At 35.9% G+C, this 19,555-nt stretch overlaps 2 protein-coding genes and 1 non-coding gene across 3 annotated transcripts; all 3 read left to right on the forward strand.

The window, feature by feature from the left end:
- The first annotated feature begins 9,633 nt into the window (after nt 1-9,633).
- LOC102625673 (L-type lectin-domain containing receptor kinase VII.1) lies at nt 9,634-12,100 on the forward strand. The gene has a single exon (XM_006467731.4). It carries the CDS (start codon nt 9,715-9,717, stop codon nt 11,830-11,832), a length of 2,118 nt encoding a protein of 705 aa, XP_006467794.1. The 5' UTR covers nt 9,634-9,714; the 3' UTR covers nt 11,833-12,100.
- A 219-nt stretch (nt 12,101-12,319) lies between these two features.
- On the forward strand, nt 12,320-12,392 carry TRNAF-GAA (transfer RNA phenylalanine (anticodon GAA)). The gene has a single exon. It is a non-coding gene; the product is annotated as a tRNA-Phe (tRNA).
- A 5,362-nt stretch (nt 12,393-17,754) lies between these two features.
- Nucleotides 17,755-19,082, forward strand: LOC102625397 (uncharacterized). The gene has a single exon (XM_006467730.4). It carries the CDS (start codon nt 17,828-17,830, stop codon nt 18,740-18,742), a length of 915 nt encoding a protein of 304 aa, XP_006467793.1. The 5' UTR covers nt 17,755-17,827; the 3' UTR covers nt 18,743-19,082.
- Nucleotides 19,083-19,555: the final 473 nt, after the last annotated feature.

Here is a 19,555-nt window from a genome sequence, read left to right on the forward strand (position 1 = left end):
ATTTTTGGCAGCCCTCCACATAAAGATCTTAACCTTTTCTGGAATTTCGGTTGACCAAATGACTTTCCACTGAGATTTAGAAGCATCAGAGCAACCTGGATTTTCTGGAAACTTAAGTTGGACTGCCAATTGATAGCCACTTTTAACCGTATAGGTTCCGTGCTTATCAAATCTCCAAATCAGAATATCTTCTTGAGGGGTTTTCGGGAGAGGGAGCTTTACAATCCTTTCTGAGATCTCCTTGGGATAGAGCTGGGCAATCTTATCTTCTTTCCACTGGTTTATGTCATTAATGAGATCAGCCACCACAACATCTTTGAGTGAGTTTGAGGGGGGTATTGAAGTACAACTGCCTACATTCCTCAACCAAATTTTGCTGCAGGCTGAGATTTTGGTTCCCTGGCCTATTCTTCATCTCAATCCCTCTTTAAGCAGCTCCCTGCCCCATATAATGCTCCTCCACACAAATGAAGGTTTTGAGCCGAGCTTAGCCTCCATGAAACCACAGTGGCTGAAGTATTTAGCTTTTAGGATTTTGGCCATTAAAGAATCTGGATTGTGCAGTAACCTCCAGCCCTGTTTTGCTAGAAGAGCATGATTAAAACTCGAAAAATCCCTGAAGCCCAATCCCCCTCTGATCTTTGCGTGGCACATCCTTTCCCACCTAGCCCAGTGTATGCCCTTGTGTTTATTAGAGGAGCCCCACCAGAACTTAGCTATAGCTTTTTCAATGTCATTACAGAGACCTTGGGGAATTCTGAACACACTCATTGCGTAAGCTGGCACGGCTTGTGCCACTGCTTTGATGAGGACTTCCTTGCCCCCGCTGGAGAAGCATTTGTGCTGCCAACTGGACAGCTTGCCTACCACTCTTAATTTTATGTCGTTGAAGAAGCTAACTTTTTTCCTCCCCACCATAGAAGGTAAACCCAGATATCTCTCATGTTTTGACACAACATTCAGCCCAAAGATGCTTTTAATCTCCTCCCTTTGATTCTGACTTGTGCTTGAGCTGAAAAGCATGGAAGATTTATCGTAGTTAAACTCCTGACCCGAGGCTGCTGCATAGCAATCGAAGATCTTCTTCAAGTTTTTACAATCAGTGGTTGAGGCCCTTGAGAATACCAAACTGTCGTCAGCGAACAGGAGATGGGAAACTGAGATGTCTCTGCTGAATTTCAACCCATGGATGAGGCTCTGGTTTTCTGCTTGCTTCAACATGTTAGAAAAAACTTCTGCGCACATAATGAAAAGGTAAGGCGAAAGGGGGCATCCTTGTCTCAATCCTCTTTGGGGAAGGATGAGACCTGTCGCCGCTCCGTTTATTAGCACAGAGAACCTTACTGTAGAGATACATGACATGATCAAACTCACCCATTTTTCTGAGAAACCTAGTTTGTGCATTGTGCATTTGACAAAATCCCACTCCACCCTGTCATAAGCTTTACTTATGTCTAATTTCAGAGCTACAAGCCCTTTCTTTTTACACTTACTTTGTCTAATCTTGTTCAAACACTCATATCCTATGATAACATTATCGGTAATGAGCCTATTGGGGACAAAAGCACTCTGGGTGGGTGATATGATGTCATTTAACACCTGTTTAAGTCTATTAGCCAATGTTTTTGCAATAAGTTTATAGATGACATTGCATAAGCTAATGGGCCTAAATTCAGACACTTTCTTAGGCTTATTCACCTTTGGGATTAGAGCAATGTAAGTATGATTAAGAGGGGCTAGGTTACCTCCCTCATTCAGGATGTGCAGACATGTTCTGATTACTCCTTCTTTTACTGAGCTCCAATGTTTTTGGAAGAAGGCTGCTGGGAAACCATCCGGACCGGGGGCTTTCGTCGGACCCATTTGAGCTAGAGCCTCCACTAATTCCTCCTCTGTGAAAGGTTGGTCCATAGAGTTTGTCATCTCCACTGTGACCTTTGAGTTCAGCCCGGACACTGCTGCCTCAATTTGGTTAGATGAAGGGTTTGATGATGTGAACATGTTTGTGAAGTGAACGCCAATCATCTGTTCAATCTTTTCAGCATCTTCTATCCACTTTCCTGTTTCATCTTCTAGGCCACTGATTCTGTTTTTTCGCTTTCTTGCCGAAGCTTTTGAATGAAAAAACTTCGTATTTTTATCCCCCTCTTTCAACCACTCTGCCCTCGATCTTTGCCTCCAGAAAATTTCCTCATCTAAAAGGATGTTATCAATCTGGTTTTCCAAGTTTTGCACCTCATCTCCCCCGCTAGATTGCCCGAGCCCCTTCTTTATCTCTTCTAGCTTATTCGTCAGTTGCTTCAGCTTCCTCCTCCTTCCTTCAAATTCATTTTTACTCCATATCTTCAGCTCTGCCAAGGACTCTTTTAATTTCTTTTTTAGCATTTCAGCTGGATTGCCTTCCTCCCAACGGCACGATTTCGACCACTCATGCATAATAATTTCTTTGCACTTCTCATATGAGCTCCACATATCTTCGTAGTGGACTCTAGGAAAAGACCTTTTTGTGTATCTTCTTTCTTCACCCTTCTCTATTACCTCTATCAGAATTGGGTTGTGGTCCGAGCTCCAGGAGATCAAATTTTTTGCTGCCTTATCCTGAAAACAGCTTCCCCAACTACTATTACAAAGGAATCTATCGAGCCTCTCCTCGATAAAGTTAGATCCGAATCTCCGGTTAGACCATGTATAAGGATACCCTGTGCTTCCCAAATCCCTTAAGTCACTATCCCTCATTGCCTCCCGAAAATCATTCACCGAGTTCACTCTCTTATCCCTCCCCCCTGATTTTTCGATTGGGTCCAACACCTCATTGAAGTCACCAAAACACAACCAAGGCAAGGAAGAAAGAGCAGCTAACCTTCTTAATAACTCCCACGTATGCTTTTTTTGTTCTGCTTCCGGGTGGCCGTACACTCCCGTACATCTCCAGTATCTGCCATTCTCGCCGTAAATAACTGCATCCACATGGTGCTTGCTGTAGGACTTTATATCCACGGTTACCTCAGAGCTCCACAATAAGGCCAAACCACCTCCCAACCCTTCTCTACTAATAGCAAAGCAATTCTGAAAATTTAACTTATTCGCTTTCTCTTGCATTTGCTTCACCGTCATCTTTGTTTCGCTGAGAAAAAGGATTTTCGGCTTATGCTCTTGCAAGAGGTGCTGGGCTTCACGGAACGTTCGGTCTTTCCCCAGCCCCCGAACGTTCCAACTCAAGAGATTCATAGTTGTCGGCGGGGCTGTTTCACAGCCACCGCCGCTAACTCGTTTACATGGTGAAGCTCCTCCCTGCCTTCTCCATTCTCACTTTCGAAGTTCAGTTTTGAAGCTGTGTTTTTTGCTTTCCGAAGTTGAGGTGAGAGATATGGTTTTGTAGAGCTAATAATTTTGCACCTCTTTGTCTTTGGGCTTTCCCATTCTACTATTAAGTTAGTTTTGTTTTTCGGACTCGATGAATGAGAGTCCTGATTGACTTTTAGTTGTAAAATATCAGTAAAAAATATATATAAATATTAAAAAAAATCATAAATAGTTTCCTCCTTGACATAAGAAGAAAGAAAAGCCCAGATTTATTGATGACGAAACAACTAGCATACTGAATTATTAGCTACATCCTGTATTTATATTATTTATTTTTGTGATGGTGAGATTTGAACTACTACTACTACTATTATTAATAATAATAATAATTATTATTATTAGTATTAGTATTTTATTAATAGTATTAGATTCTAGAGTATTAATAATGATAAATGGAATAAATTTATCAATGCAAATAGTGATTAAACACAAAGTGATCCCCGAACCCGTCCTTGTCTTCGTCTTATTAGGGTAACTGGAATTGGATCGAGAATACACCAATACTTTCCAAACGAGGGGAGTCCAATCCCCAAATATTTAATTTTTTTAGTCTTTAAAATGTAAATAAAAATTAATAATTTTCGAAACTAAACTAATAATAATAATAGTTGATAATAAAGGCAGTTTGTCGACAACATTAGACCTCTGTATAAATTTAAAAATTTCCACGCATGAAAAAAAAAAAAATGGGGGAAATCAACTTAAGCTCAGGAAGAAGAAGAAGAATAGCCGCATATGGCATAACATTGAAATCTCCAAAAGACTCTAAAGAAGAAGTGGAGAACAGCCACAGAACATTCATGAACAATCTCAAGAAGAGTCTGAAGGGAGGTAAAGGTACGTAGTTAAATATAATGTTCTGTGCAATCGGCAACGGGATTCGGCTGGCCGTCCATGGAGGACTGTGATGTCGGCAGCAAACTCTTCTACGATAGGCGACAGGTATTGAGTAAAAAATTATAAATAAGGGTTACCTTACAGATTATTATTTTTTAATTCTTAAATTATTATTTATTGCCATCTTTTTTTTTCCCTTAAATATAGTAGTTTATTATTTATTATTTTATTGTTTAAAATTTAAAATTATAGATAGCAACAAATATATTTATTTTTACATTTATAAAAAGACTTGAATCTCCAAATTTAAAGATAAGGTGAGAAAAATCACTCGCTCAAAGGCCACTTCTTTAGAAGTGTGAGAAGAGTGGTTCGAATTAATTTAAATTTTCTCTCTCAAAATTATTGACGTCCCCTGAATATTAAAGATGATTAAAATTTAAACAATGTTATATAAAATTTAATATAAACTTGTCTCAATAATTATATGATTATAAATATTATGAGTAATAATCTCGTTTAAAAAAAAAAAACAGATGGTGAGAAAGTGACTAACCAACTCAATTGAGGGGTGATCGGCAAGAGTTGAACTATTAATTGGTGAGTAGCTTTCATTTATTGTCATTAATAATTCTCTTAATTATGAAGGCGACTCCAATGCGATCGTGATGTACTTGGATTTAAAATTGAATCCATTATCTCTGAATAGTAGTTTATTGCATATTGGCAAGGACTAATCCAAACACCAACTCACATAATTTTGTTTTTTTTTTTTTTCAGTTTACCCATAGCCGCTCATTTAATTTTGCTTCTTAGAGTGAAGGTATTAGGTACCTATTTAATGAAGAGAATGACAAAACAGTACAGGTTGTTTGAACAGCCTTTTCATGCCCATCCTTCATATAACATTCGCTTTTAATTTCTGATGTTTTTTTTTGTTTCATTTTTATTCTTGTTTTCCCAACTTGTTTTATAATATGTCCACTATTAGATAGTGTAGGATGTCAATTGCCAACAATAAAAATCTTAAAAGTGTAACCAAAAAAAAAAATTAATAATAATAATAAAGGGGGGAAAAAAAATTCATGCAAGCTTTCGTCTTTCGACATATAGTGAGGGTGTCGTACAAAGAAAAAAACACTGTGGCGAATGACATACACCCCTCAAGAAATGGGTTTAATTGAAGGCCTAGAAGTATAGCTATTATTTTGTGGGCTCTATCTATAAGCCCATACTTTTATTCTGCATGAAATATCAAATTATATATTATACACACACATACATACGTACTCATGTGGCAAGCACTCAAGCTGTGATTAAAATTATGACATTAATATTATAATTAAACATAAATTATGTAATTAAAAAATCAAGACTTGTAAATTTAATACAAAAATTATAGATCAAAATTGACAGTAAAATAAAACATAAATCTTCAAAATTAAATATAATACTTGTAAATAAGAAGTAAAATGTGTAAATTAATATACTACGAGTGAACAGATAAAGGGCTTACAAACATAACATGAAACTAGTAAATCAATATTAAAATGCAAGATAAAAAATAATTCTTAGAAATGGAACACATAACTTGTAAATATAATGTAAAACTGTTAGAAAATAATCCCTTAGTGACAATCGTCAATTAGAATCTAGCAATATTCATGTTGTATCATCAAGAATCAATAATTAAATATGTGGAAGCATACATAAATCTATAATACTTAATTATTTTCTGGAGTCATATGATTTGGCTTTCAAATCAATATATTATCCCAGAGAATCCTTTAAAATTCTCTCTGCACTCTCTATGATAATGAGATGTCAGAAAAGAATATAATGTTACGCGTGATTTGGGGACCATAACGACTTATATAAATAACTTTCTTGATATCATTAGATATTTCTATTTCAGTGAATCATAAAAATATAAATTACCCTTGAGTTTGTAAGTATTAAATGCTCACACCCTACTAGATAAGTTAAAGCCCAAATTATAGAAAGCTTTTACAAATAACTTTTAATTGGGTTTAACCTTATAAGACAATTTGTAACTGAGAATTAAAGATCCAACAAAAACAAGTAAATTATTATAAAAACTAATAAATTGATGTATTGTTAGTAAACAAAACGAAAACTTTCAAATATAACGTAAATCTAATTCACTAATTTTTAGGGTAAAATAACACATAAATTTTAGAAATGAGACATAGGACTTGTAAATGAAAAATAAAACAAGTAAATTAACAAAACCGGTAAAATGATGTATTAGTATTGAACAAAATAAAAACTTGCAAATATAACTTAAAACTAGTAAATCAACATTAAGTATAAAATAAAACATAAATTTTAAAAATAAAATACAATACTTGTATATGGAAGATAAAACGAGTAAATTAATATAAGAATGGTAAATTGGTGCTTACTAGTTTAAAAAAAATGTAACATATAACTTATAAATCAATATTAAATGTAAAAAATATATAAATTTTGTAGATCACACCTAAAACTTATGAATAGAAGGTGAATAAGTAAATTAATATAAAGAGTTATTAGAAAAAAAAAATACAAATGTAAACTTAAAACTAATTATATTATTGATTACCTTATAGATTTGCTAATTTTATATTTAAATTGAATAATCATAGTGTGGGTTTATGTAATACTCGTGATATTTTATTAAAGATATAAAACTTATTCTCAAAAATTGGATTTTGAAAAACTATTCTTTTAAATATTTTTCAAAGTTGTTATAAGATGAGACAATTTTGTATTCCTCTACACCTCTTCAACAACAGCCCTATATGATCTCTAAGTATAAATAAGAAATAAAATTTAAAACTATAAAAAATATGCATAAGACTCAAAATTAGATATAATTTTATTCATATATTATATATGTATCTAGTAATATAAGATTATTATTTTTTTGGTTTGATCCATATCAAGATAAATAATTATGCTTAATTAACCGTGCAGTAAACAAATACTATTATAGAAAATGAAAAAAAAAATTTACAAATGTGCTCAAATAGATATAAAATTTATAGTTAAAGCAATTCAATAAAATTTATCCACTTGCTTTCAATGTTATTTTTATTTTTTTTCAATTGATGAGTGTTTCTCTTTGTTTAATTAAAGTAAACAAATAAACTATTTTTTCATTCAAATTTTATAGAGACCATGTTACATCAATTTTATTGATTAATAATCTAATATTTACTTATTAATTTAACTTTTCATTTACTAATCTTATATATAATTTATAAAATTTATACTTTATTTTGACATTGATGCTGTAAGTCTGTAATTGTAATCAAAATTTTCGTTCTGGAGTCTGGATAGTGGGTACACTCTCTCGTTTGCTTGTGTGTAGAAGCAAAATTTGTACAAAGACTTTTCTTTACACAACCGGTTAGACTTTTGGCTTTTCCTGAGTGCGTGAAGCGGGCGGAGACCCGAGCTGGGATTATAATTAATATGCAGCGCGGCCCATTTGTTTTGCGTCCCCATTTGTCAACCCTTTTTATTTAATATGTGAAATAACAAATTCAAAATTCACCCCGTCGCTGCCTGCGCGATCTTCTTCAAAAAATAATACGACTTTCAAAATAGCATTAACTTTCGGCTGATCAAAATCTGCATTCGCACTTAGCTTTAATTTTCGCCATGCAGCCTATCAAAAACCCAAGATAAAAAAAACAAAAAAGAAAGAAATCTTCATGCAGGAAGGGTCGTTGTTGATGATATAAGATCTGACATTAACTCGTTAATCTTGGACTTTTTTTTTTTTTTTTTTTTTCCAGCAGAAGTAAAAAAAAAAAATGATTCTATGGACTGATCAGCAATCAATTATTCTTGAACACCCCAAAAATGTATTTTCAGTTTGAATAATTGAATTTACTCAAAGGTGTTGATGAGTTCTAAATATATACTTAGAGATCCAGCTACCAGCCTACCACCATTTTTATCGTTTCTATTAGCATGCAAATATATTTCTCTGTACAAGTTATTACGAAATGAAATCAAAGATCTGATGATTTTAACACCGATCAAAATGCTAGCTAGAGACATGGAAAATATGGCTGCGATAGTAATTACTCAGACTTGCATAATTAATTATAATTATTAAGCCTCAAACACGATTCATTACAAGACAAGACCTCTCGCCTGAAAAATTCTATTTATTTAAAGGTTCAACTAGTCAATCACAAGAAGCCAACCACCAGGAGCTTTCAACTTTTCAACTTCTGAACTTAAAAATAGAAAACAAACTGTTAAGAGAACAATTTTAAGTAATCCACTACGTATCTCTTGAAGCAGACTGTATTCATACTTTTTTATTATCATCTTGATCACCTTTTGACAATCATAAACCCCATTTATTGGCATATTACCTTACCAATTTCCAGCCACTTATCTTGCGTGTCCCACTACTCTGCTTTGCAAAATTTCTTTTTTGTTTTTCAACTGAGAATTTTTGACATGTTTTATTACTGTGCGGTACGCTCAATAGTACTTGGGTTTAAATATCTAACAGATTTTTTTGTTTTTTATTTTTATTTTTTTTTAAAAAAATCTTACAGCCTTATTTTCAATGTTTCAACTTATCTAACCATCTAATAAAGATTTTTCTCGAGTGGCCGACACGCAGCCGATTGCATCATCTCTGACCCTCTGCTGTACGTAAAGATCAACCTCATCACACTTACGTTTTAAGGTTCACCTTCTTCTAAAACCACCAAAATATCCTTATAAATGAACCAAAAAAAAAAAAGAGAAAAAACAAAAGAAAATTAGAAACTAAAAATTAAAAATATTGGTCATAATTTAAACCCATCTTTAGTTTTAGGTTTAGCAGCTTGCGTGCGTAGGAAATTTCAAGTACAGCTCCATAACAGGCACTTTATAATTTTAATTAGTAATAATCAAAGTCGGTGGGTTAATCAATAATCAATAAATAATTTAAGAATTGAAAAGGGGGGCGTTCCCGGTGCAGCGCCCAGCAAAATAAAGGGGGGGAAAAAAAAGAATAAGATAATGCTGTTGAAGATAATGCAAACAGATTTTCCAGTTGTTTTTTTCCTCTACAGACAACAAAGTAATTTTATTGAGTTTCCAGGAAGATGATTGACTGGTGCACTTGTGGTCACACTCATGAATGCAGCCAACCACTTTGCCTTTAATATGAATCCGTCAGCACACCCCCCACACCTAAAAATTCATCATAAACATTTAACAAATACAATCTTTAATTTATCTAAGGGCTAAAATATAAAGGTAAAACCGCCCCAATCCATTAATCCACATAAATAATAATAATAATAATAATGTTGACCAATGAAGTTTCAATTCAAAGAAACTCTGGTCACCTTGCTAACTAAGACCTTTCTCTCGGACCTTCCTTGTCCTCCCTCATTCATCCATTCATTTTAGTTTCACTTGTTCCCCCCCCCCCCCCCCCAACCTAAAATTGCACATGACACAGAGGCTTTAGCTTCATTTTCATTTGCAATGAAGAATCACCCGAAACCTCTTCTCTTTTCCCTACTGTTATCGATTTTCCTATCTTTTGAATCCATATCAGCTGTTGATTTCGTATTTAACGGCTTCAATTCTTCGAACTTGTCACTCTATGGAACCGCCACCGTTGAGTCTCGCATTCTCACTCTTACAAACAGTACAACTTTCACAATTGGTCGTGCTCTGTACCCTTCAAAGATACCAACAAAGAGGCCAAACTCCTCCTATGTGTATCCATTTTCAACTTCCTTCATCTTCGCCATGGCTCCTTACAAGGGAGTTCTTGCGGGGCACGGCTTAGTTTTCCTTTTTGTACCGTTTCATGGTATCAAAGGCGCCACAGAAGCTCAGCATCTTGGCCTCTTTAACCGCACAAATGATGGCAATTCAAGCAACCATGTGTTTGGTGTCGAGTTTGATGTTTTCAAGAACCAAGAGTTCAACGATATTGATGAAAATCATGTTGGGATTGATGTGAATTCACTTACTTCGGTAAGTGCGCACGCGGCCGGATATTGGCCCGATAATCAAACAGATAGCAGCGGCAGCAACAGCAACAGCGGTACAGGCGATGATGAGAAGTCATTCAAGGAATTGAAGTTGAACAATGGTAAGAATTATCAAGTTTGGATTGACTATGCGGATTCTTTTATCAATATTACTATGGTTGAAGCAGGCATGAAAAGGCCTAAAAGGCCTTTGTTGAGTGTTCCTCTTAACTTATCTGGGGTTCTTGAGGATGAAATGTATGTGGGGTTCACTGCAGCAACCGGGCAATTGGTTGAAAGTCACAAGATTTTGGCTTGGAGTTTTAGTAATACAAAATTTTCATTAAGTGAAGAGTTGATCACTAGCGGGTTGCCGTCTTTTGTTCTTCCGAAAGATTCGATTTTCAAATCAAAAGGGTTCATTGCAGGAGTAACAGTTGGAGGTCTGTTTATTATCGTGGCCGTTGTTCTGTGTTCTCTGTTTTTGATTAAGAGAAAGCAAAGGAGAGCAAGGGAAAGGGAGGAAATGGAAGATTGGGAATTGGAGTATTGGCCACATAGGATAACATACCAAGAAATCGAGGCGGCGACAAAGGGATTCTCAGAGGAAAATGTGATTGGTGTTGGAGGAAATGGGAAGGTCCATAAAGGTGTTCTTGAAGGAGGAGGGGCTGAGATTGCTGTGAAGCGCATTTCGCATGAAAATGATGGAGGGACGAGAGCATTTCTTGCTGAAATTTCAAGCCTTGGAAGACTGAAGCACAAGAGTCTAGTAGGCTTAAGAGGTTGGTGTAAAAGAGAAAAAGGGAGCTTAATGTTGGTGTATGATTACATGGAAAATGGGAGTTTGGACAAGTGGATTTTTCAGTGCGACGGGAGTATGATGTTGAGCTGTGAAGAGAGAATAAGGGTTTTAAAAGATGTGGCTGCCGGGGTATTGTACTTACACGAGGGATGGGAGAAAAAGGTACTGCATAGGGACATTAAGTCCAGCAATGTGTTGCTTGATAAAGAAATGAATGGACGGCTAGGGGATTTCGGTTTAGCCCGAATGCACGGGCACGGACAAGTGGCCAGCACAACACGCGTGGTCGGAACAGTGGGGTACTTGGCGCCGGAGGTATTTAGTAGCGGGCGAGCTTCGACTCAAACTGATGTGTTTGGATTTGGGATCTTAATATTAGAGGTCTTGAGTGGTAGGAGGCCTATAGAAGAAGGGAAGCCAAATTTGGTGGAAATGGTGTGGGAACTGATGGTGCAGGGGAAATTACTTGATGCATTGGATGCAAGATTGAGGGCTAAAGGAGGATTCGATGAGGAGGAAGTGGAGAGAGTGCTGCATTTGGGGTTGTTGTGTGCTTATCCTGACCCCAGAGCAAGGCCAACAATGAGGCAAGTGGTCAAAGTGTTAGAAGGAAAGATTGAGGCTGGTATTGAGAATGAAACTGAGGACATGGATGCATATTTGCTGCAGCAAGTGAAGTCTAAGGATATGTGGGCCAATTACTCGCGAAGTTTCGGCTATGGCTACGCAACACACCCAACATTCCATGATATAAGACAGTCGAATTCGTATTCAATGTCACTGTCTTGGTCCAATACGATAATGGAAGGTAGATAGAGTTGTAGTGTACATTATCAGGGAAAATGGAGGGGCAGGCAAATGCTATACAACTACAAGCGCTTCATTTATTATTATTATTATTTTTTTGGTTTAACAAAGGAAAATTACATCTTTTCTTTATACCTTTATTTGCGATTATTAGGGTGGTGAGGATTTTATAAGGGAGATTAATTATTTTTATTGATTTTTGTTTAATGAATGCTTGTTTCTGTACATATGTGAATTGTGAAATGGAAACAGAGAGTTTACCATAATTGAAGGATGATATTAGGTTCTAAATCATATCAAGTTACTTTTTTCTCACTGCATGTGATTTTTGTTTGGTGAGTGGGTCTCTTACCGTTAAAACTTTATTATCGCAGTAATCATTCTGCCCCTCTCCCCCTCTCTGTTGGCCTATTCCTGTGAAATAAAGGGATGCTTTCAAGATGATCGTTTCTTTGTTTCTTGAATATATAAGGTATAAATAAACGGGAATCACCAAGCGGGGATAGCTCAGTTGGGAGAGCGTCAGACTGAAGATCTGAAGGTCGCGTGTTCGATCCACGCTCACCGCAAATCTTTTATTATTTTAGCCCTTTTCTAGTACGGCTTAAGGCAATTCAGTCCAATTCATTGTTCACCCTAGGCGATAGCCCATAATCATTACCCCCTTCTGCCCCATTTGATATTTGGGCTTTGAATGCAAAGGCCTAATCACCATTGCATGGATAGAGTGATCCTACTGACACCCCTCTAATTTCATGGAATGGAACGACCCCATTTCTAAGTACACTTTATACGTAATTTTACAACATACATATTTTGCAACCTTACACCTTTCAGAAACCCCATTATAGTTCCAATATTACCCTCATCTCTCACATCTCGATTCATTTTAATGCCCTCCATGATATTTTTTTTTAAAAAAAAGAAACTCTAGACGCCCCCATCTTCTCTAAACAACAAACAAACCCAAGGCGCACAAAGCATCTTCATCGCTTAACAACCGCGGGCTGCCATCGGCCAAATTTCTAGACTATCTATTCAGATTATTCTTCTCATCGCCAGAGAAGAGTAGTAGCTGCACCCGAGCCACAGCTAACCAACAGCTCTTGTCTTTCAGCTGTCAGTCGTCCCATCAACCGCTATCAGCAGTTTGTTTTATGATTTATTAAAAACCTACCGCATTCCAAGTAATTTGTTTTAGTGATTAACTAAAAACTTTTCATAAATTTAACCATTCAATTTATATATATATAACACATAAAAGATCGATGCATGCAACCAGAGAAAGTTTTTAGTTGTAGAAGAAGGAATAGGGCTAATTTTAAAATTTTATTGGGATATAAATTAAAATATAATTATAAAATTTATTATATGAGGTGTGGCAGGAAGAGGATTTTCTTTAACGGTGTGCCAATAGTACTACTCTTGTAGATACTTCAGTCCACCGTCCTTGACCGGAAGTCCTTTAAACTTGCCAGCCATTAATCCGTAATTCTTCTCCTTGTACTAGAAAAATTATTGATTATCCTTTGAATATAAATAATATTACAAATTTTCTCATATTTAAAATAAGAAATCTTTAGAATGTCCAACTCTTGTGTCGTGATCAGATACCTAAGCCTAAAAGACTTTATTTATTTCTAAATATTAGACAGAGAAAAATCCCCACAAAGACGGTTATTAGATTTATCTACAGCATTATTGAAGTCATTAGATTAATGTCGCCCAGCCCTAGATGTGGAATTTTTTTTTTTTTCCATTGTTTCGCAATACTGATTGTAACCCAATACTTGAAAATTCCATGGCGATGCTAAAAATAGTTCTTCGAACTTCTGAGCATATCCTTTAATTACAATAAGCAGGACATATTTGAAAGAGTAATCTCGCCGACGTTATGTAGTTTTGTTTCTTCTCCTTTTAAAAGTTGTTTAATTACACGCATTAACATTTAAAAAAAAAAAAAAATTGGCCGTCACATGCGTTAAACTATATATAAATTATATTTTATCAATCGTGACACGTTTATTTAGCACTTTTAAGAAATCGTGTCCACAGGCATGGATGGTTTCTCGTCTTTCTTCCTCCCTCATGGTCACGAGGTTCATAAATGCGTTTCAAGTGCCCGACCAATTAATTGTTTACAGAGAAATCATAACTAAAAATCATATTACAGGTGATATATAGACATGTGGCAACAGAAAATATGACCTCGTTCTGTGATTTCGATCCATGCAGCGACGCACGTGCAAAACCATTTATAGAAGGAGATGATCGGCAGTGACACCCCCGAGCGTAGATGCTTTGCAGTGACAAGTTGCCGCACATGATCACTAGTTGTGAAATCCACTGCAGATCATGAGCATTAACCAATAATTGTCAGGAGTTCATTTGGAAACTATGACCGGATTATTGGGCATGGCTGAAAAAATCAATTCAAACTATGTATGATTTAGCTGTGGCCTGTAGGTAATTTAACTTGCAGCTAACTATTGGCTGGGCGGCCACATGAATCATGTTATCTACTTAAATTCTAGACCTAACCTTATCGGTTTGTTTCTATTGAAGTAGTGTACGTACCTGTCAGGTGTCACTACTCTTATCTGTCTCTTCTCTCTCCGTGGGTCACATGTATATTACTGATTAAATTACAATCGGTGAAAAAAGTAGGGTGCCTGCTTAATTATTCGAATCAAATTATCAACGAACATTGAAGAAGAATAATCAGTGAAGTACGTATCTCAAGTCTCAGAGCATATTCTTGTGTCGTACTTTATTTTTTATGGGCCGACTTGGTGTGAGTTAGGATTAGTTTAGATTGTGGTACGAAGTTAAAGGTGTCTTCCACAGTTGAGGTCCACTCAGGACCACCTCGTGGTTCAGACAAAAAAAAAAAAAAACAATATTCTTCACATAACATATGCAACTACCTTAACGAACCAGTTTATATTATTATTCATATTTTTCTACTCCCCAGATAATCAATGAAGTGACAATCAATGAAGATTATTAGTTTATTATTCACATTTTTCTGTTCATACCTTTCTTTTCCCAACATCTAATGAAGTATGCAACTACCTTAACGAACCAGCTTAAACAATAACTATACGTGCAAGATTATCGAATTGTATTCTGGCTGGTGTTTTCATTAAATTAAGAAAGCATATTCTGTTCGTGTCCACATGAAACTGGACAAGAAATAAATTTGTATTACGAGTAATTAAGAGATAGAAAAGATATACTTGCAATGAGTTTTGATTTCCACCATCTTCATTATTTTTTTCCTGAAAGTTCAGTTGATAAATCTCCAAGTATAGGAGCCTTTAGGCCTATAACTTATATTCAAAAACTAGTTCAAGAGCTAATGGTTAACAAATTCTTACACGCTTAATCCGATATTTATTCTATTCAGTTGGTGTGAAATATTGTTTATACCATTACGTGCAGTGGTTGGGTAATATGGGCACATGTGTTTTACTTTGATACCGTAAAAACTTTTATGAGACAATTAATATAGAGTAGATATATTAATCTAACTCTTTCTGATTCATGAATATAAAAACTCAATTTATACTAGCACTTGAAACATAGAAAAGGAAACGATACAATTACAATAGTTTTTAAAAAAATTATTGATCAGCAAAGACAAAAATCAGTCGATTTTTATATTGATTGATAATTAATCTTTCTTAATTAATGATTAAGACGGAAATAATCAATTATTTAACTGACTGTTTTATTTCTATCAATTTTATTTGATTGTTATCACCACAGTAATTAGAGACATTAAATCATACAGAAAAATGACAACTATAACAGAAATTATTAAAAATTAACTTGGCGAAGGTGGGTTATCACAAACTCACCTCCAAGTCAGTCCACACGTAAAAATGAGCTGCAGCAACTTGATTGTTTAATTTTCACGAATACTCGTGAAATGGCTTGTCGATTTTAACTCTAATTTCAATAATTGAATAGTGGAAGATTAAAGAAAATTTTGATGGATCTGGCAGGATCCGCGATGGTTCTCGATGATGAGGTTAGGTCGTTTAAGATAAAAGCACGTGTTTAACACATGTCATTTATTATTATTTGCTTGACTCAATATTCAAAACACCATCCCCACTACAAGTTCGATCAAGTTCAAGATCAAGTTGGCTCATTAATACCTGCAATAAGGCACAAGTTGTTTACATCTGACTGTTTCCTCTAGTTGATAATTAATTAAGTAATAATCAACTGCGATATCTACAGCGAGCTGGAATACTAACTAGTCAAATCCACGTGGGTGTCAACTTGTTATCAATCTCCCCTATCGCACGTGGCCAGCTAGCTATTAACTAGTCAAAATTGCCATAATTAATTTATTTTTGAGGATTTTGTAACTCATGGATGTATATTTATTAAATGAGGTTAGGTGTTAACATCGACTTTGATCAGAAATGGTGACTAAACATCCGACCCATATTGTTTGCATTAAAGTAAACTTGGTGAAATCGAAACAAGAAATATCTTCAATCAAAACGAGGATTACATTTTTTTAAAAAAATGCTATGAAATTTGATCAGAAGTTTGTTCACTTGTCTTGATTTTTATTATTTTTAATTTTCAAGTTGATTTACTAAATTCTCCCACTTCTTAGTTAAAAAAAAGAAAAAGAAAAAAGAACTCCCACTTGATTTTTTAACTCTAGATAAATTGTGATTCTAATGATTGTAATATTAGTCATGCTCTATATACCGACCAGAATTTTGTCGTGACAAGAAAAAAATGCCTAATTCATGTGGAAAGTTGACTTTGGCACTAGAAATTCAAGAAGCGTAGGCTCGGAAATGTTCCAGTATCCTTCATTGAGTTACGTGGAAAAGCTCACTACTAATGTAAATATTAATTTCCTTTTTTATCACCTAGGTTAGAAAAATAGTTGACACGAACCTTTTAGAACATATATATATTTATATGTATTTCTTGTTAAAAGTATACTCAGCAAAAAAGCTCCCTTAATAAAAATAAAAGTATAAGTTGTTTTATATCCAACACGAATGCCACCTCAGGATTCGTGATCCAGTATGAAGGACTCCTCCAGTTCAGGATTGAATCCAACAATTATTGAATCATTCAAAATGACAATTTTGTACTCTATTGTGTCCACTTCGGATGTAAACTAAACCACCAGTCGTCGTTGGAAAAGATTGTCTTGGTGCACAGAAATGCTTTAAACCATTGGCAAGACGCCGCGTTTTCCCGACAATCTTTTCTGCCACGTTCCTTTTTAAAAATTAAATCATTATACCCTCGGCCAAAATTCAACAATACATAAAACAAAATCAATACTCGTTTGGTGAGGCTCCATGCAAGTCGGTCCCACTTTTGGATAAAACCTGAAATCGCGCGTCCCTCATTCCGCCACGTCTCATCATCGTAATCATCATTTGGATGAACATCACTGTGCATCACGTTATGTTGGTCCCTCCATTTCACAGGACAGGAATCAGGATACAGGATATAAGGAAACGACATATGACCTTTTATTGCGAATTTTATATCCCAAAAACAAAAGAAAAGAAAAGAAAGGAGAATTAGATAATTACCTTAAATGAACATAAATAAAACTTGGCAAGTATTGGTCCCCTTAATAATACATATTATGAAAAAGACATTATTATGGTGAATATTCGAGTATATCCAGATGAGTATAGATCAAAATTATTGGATTTGACTGACGTGGATCCTTGCTGTCTGACTTATTATAAGCCAAAAATAATAATGGACTGTTTTGATGTACATCTACCAATGGTACTGCGCCACGTCAGCAAGAGTCAGCCCTCGTCTGATCGGCGGCTTGTTGGTCCACGTGTACAGATATGGGTCCCGCTCGCACCAAACATTTTGTATATAAAGGAGACATCATAAATCCTCCTAATCCAAGCTAAGTCATCACAAGAATAATCCTGGTTATCTGCATATATAGATACATAAAGAACGTAAACTGTTGCAATACGGAAACATGCCAGGTGTTACAGCCACCAGAATTCCAGAGCAACCACTTGGGAGCTTATCCGACATGTTCTTCGGGCTTCCTGAAGACGGCGAGCTGATTCCGGCGGGCTTTACTAGCGTTGCTTCGCCCGAAAACGAAGCTCTAGATGATGATGATCATGAAGGCGAAGATGAAGAAAAAGAACATCAGGAGAGTGCTGAAGAAAAAAGAAACTTCTGGGAGTCACAGCACCAGTGTCTACAGTCAACGTTGTGTAGGACTAGCTCTTTGGAGTCGAAGATTAGAAACGCTACTAAAGAAATATTGAAGGAGATACAATTACAAGTGACTGCCGGCAATAACGTCTGTGGTTGTGGGAGACGGCCGGTGGCTTCCGGTGCTTGCCGGAGTTGCTTGATGAGAGAGGTCTCCGGACGGCTAGGAAACGCTGGTTATAACAGTGCCATCTGCAAGTCCAAGTGGAGAAGCTCTCCGGATATCCCATCAGGTGAGCATACATTCATGGATGTGAGAGATAATTCAAGTGCAAAGAAAGGGGAGGTGAGGGTGATCGTAGAGTTGAACTTTAGGGCTGAGTTTGAGATGGCTAGAGCAAGCGAAGAATACAACAGGTTAGTCCGCCGGCTGCCGGAATTATTCGTTGGAAAAGTTGAGAGATTAAGTAATGTGATCAAGATCTTGTGCTCTGCTGCCAAGAAATGCATGAAGGAGAAAAAGATGCACATGGGTCCGTGGAGGAAACAAAGATACATGCAAGCCAAGTGGCTTGGCGCATGCGAAAGGACCACATCTGTGCAAAATTTATCGATGGCTAGTAAATATGATCCTGATCGATTGCCAAAGCCAAGGGCATCCATGCTAACGGTAGATTTGTTAGAAAAGTTGCCCAATATGCACTGTACAGCCGTCGAGGTTGTGTGATTATATATATATATATATATATATATATATATATAAAGGTAAGGGGGTGGCCAAGTCCAAATACAATTTTTTTTTTACTCCTTTACTACTCTCAAGAATCGAACTCGGGTTTTAGTAAAGGCTATAACTGCACTGCAACCGACCCGACCGCACCCTTTGGGGCTTGTGTGATTATTTTTATTGTTACGCAAAATAGCTAGATTTTGCCGTGTTCATTTCTTGGTTTGTAAGTCCTCAAGGGCCAAAATTAGTTTTTTATTTGTAAAATATTTAGAGTGTGGATATGCGAAAGATGGATCGATGGATCGTAAATTACGAAAAACAACATTTGTTATTTTAATTTCATCTTCTCTGCTACCAGCTAAAGTAGTATGTATAAATCCTTGTCTACTTAGTATTTAATTTCTCTCCTTTATCAAAACTTTTGTACATTGAGTTACAGTTATATATATATAACTATGGGCTCGAGTTCTTTGCACCGTCGTTGGCTATGTGGGCCACGCTCGTCTCATAGCCCGCATGCTTAGCATTAGCAAGCTGTTTCTAGAGTAGTCGATGATGCATGAACGAGTCTTAAGAAGAACGAGCGAAATCAGATCATGGTAAGGTAAAAAGTTATGATGATTGGGGACAATAAACATGAATTTTAAATGGGTGAATTTAAAAGAGGGGTTTTATGAGAATGATAGCATGGTGCCAATAGCTCCTCCAAATGCCTGGGGTTGTAAGATAAGATCCAGTGACCCAAAAGGCCCAACAACTATCAGATGAAAAGTCCACTAAAAGAAGATATTTGTAATTGTATTGGCCATG

Source organism: Citrus sinensis, chromosome 2 (genome assembly GCF_022201045.2).
Source record: "Citrus sinensis cultivar Valencia sweet orange chromosome 2, DVS_A1.0, whole genome shotgun sequence".
NCBI classification, from domain to species: Eukaryota; Viridiplantae; Streptophyta; class Magnoliopsida; order Sapindales; family Rutaceae; genus Citrus; species Citrus sinensis.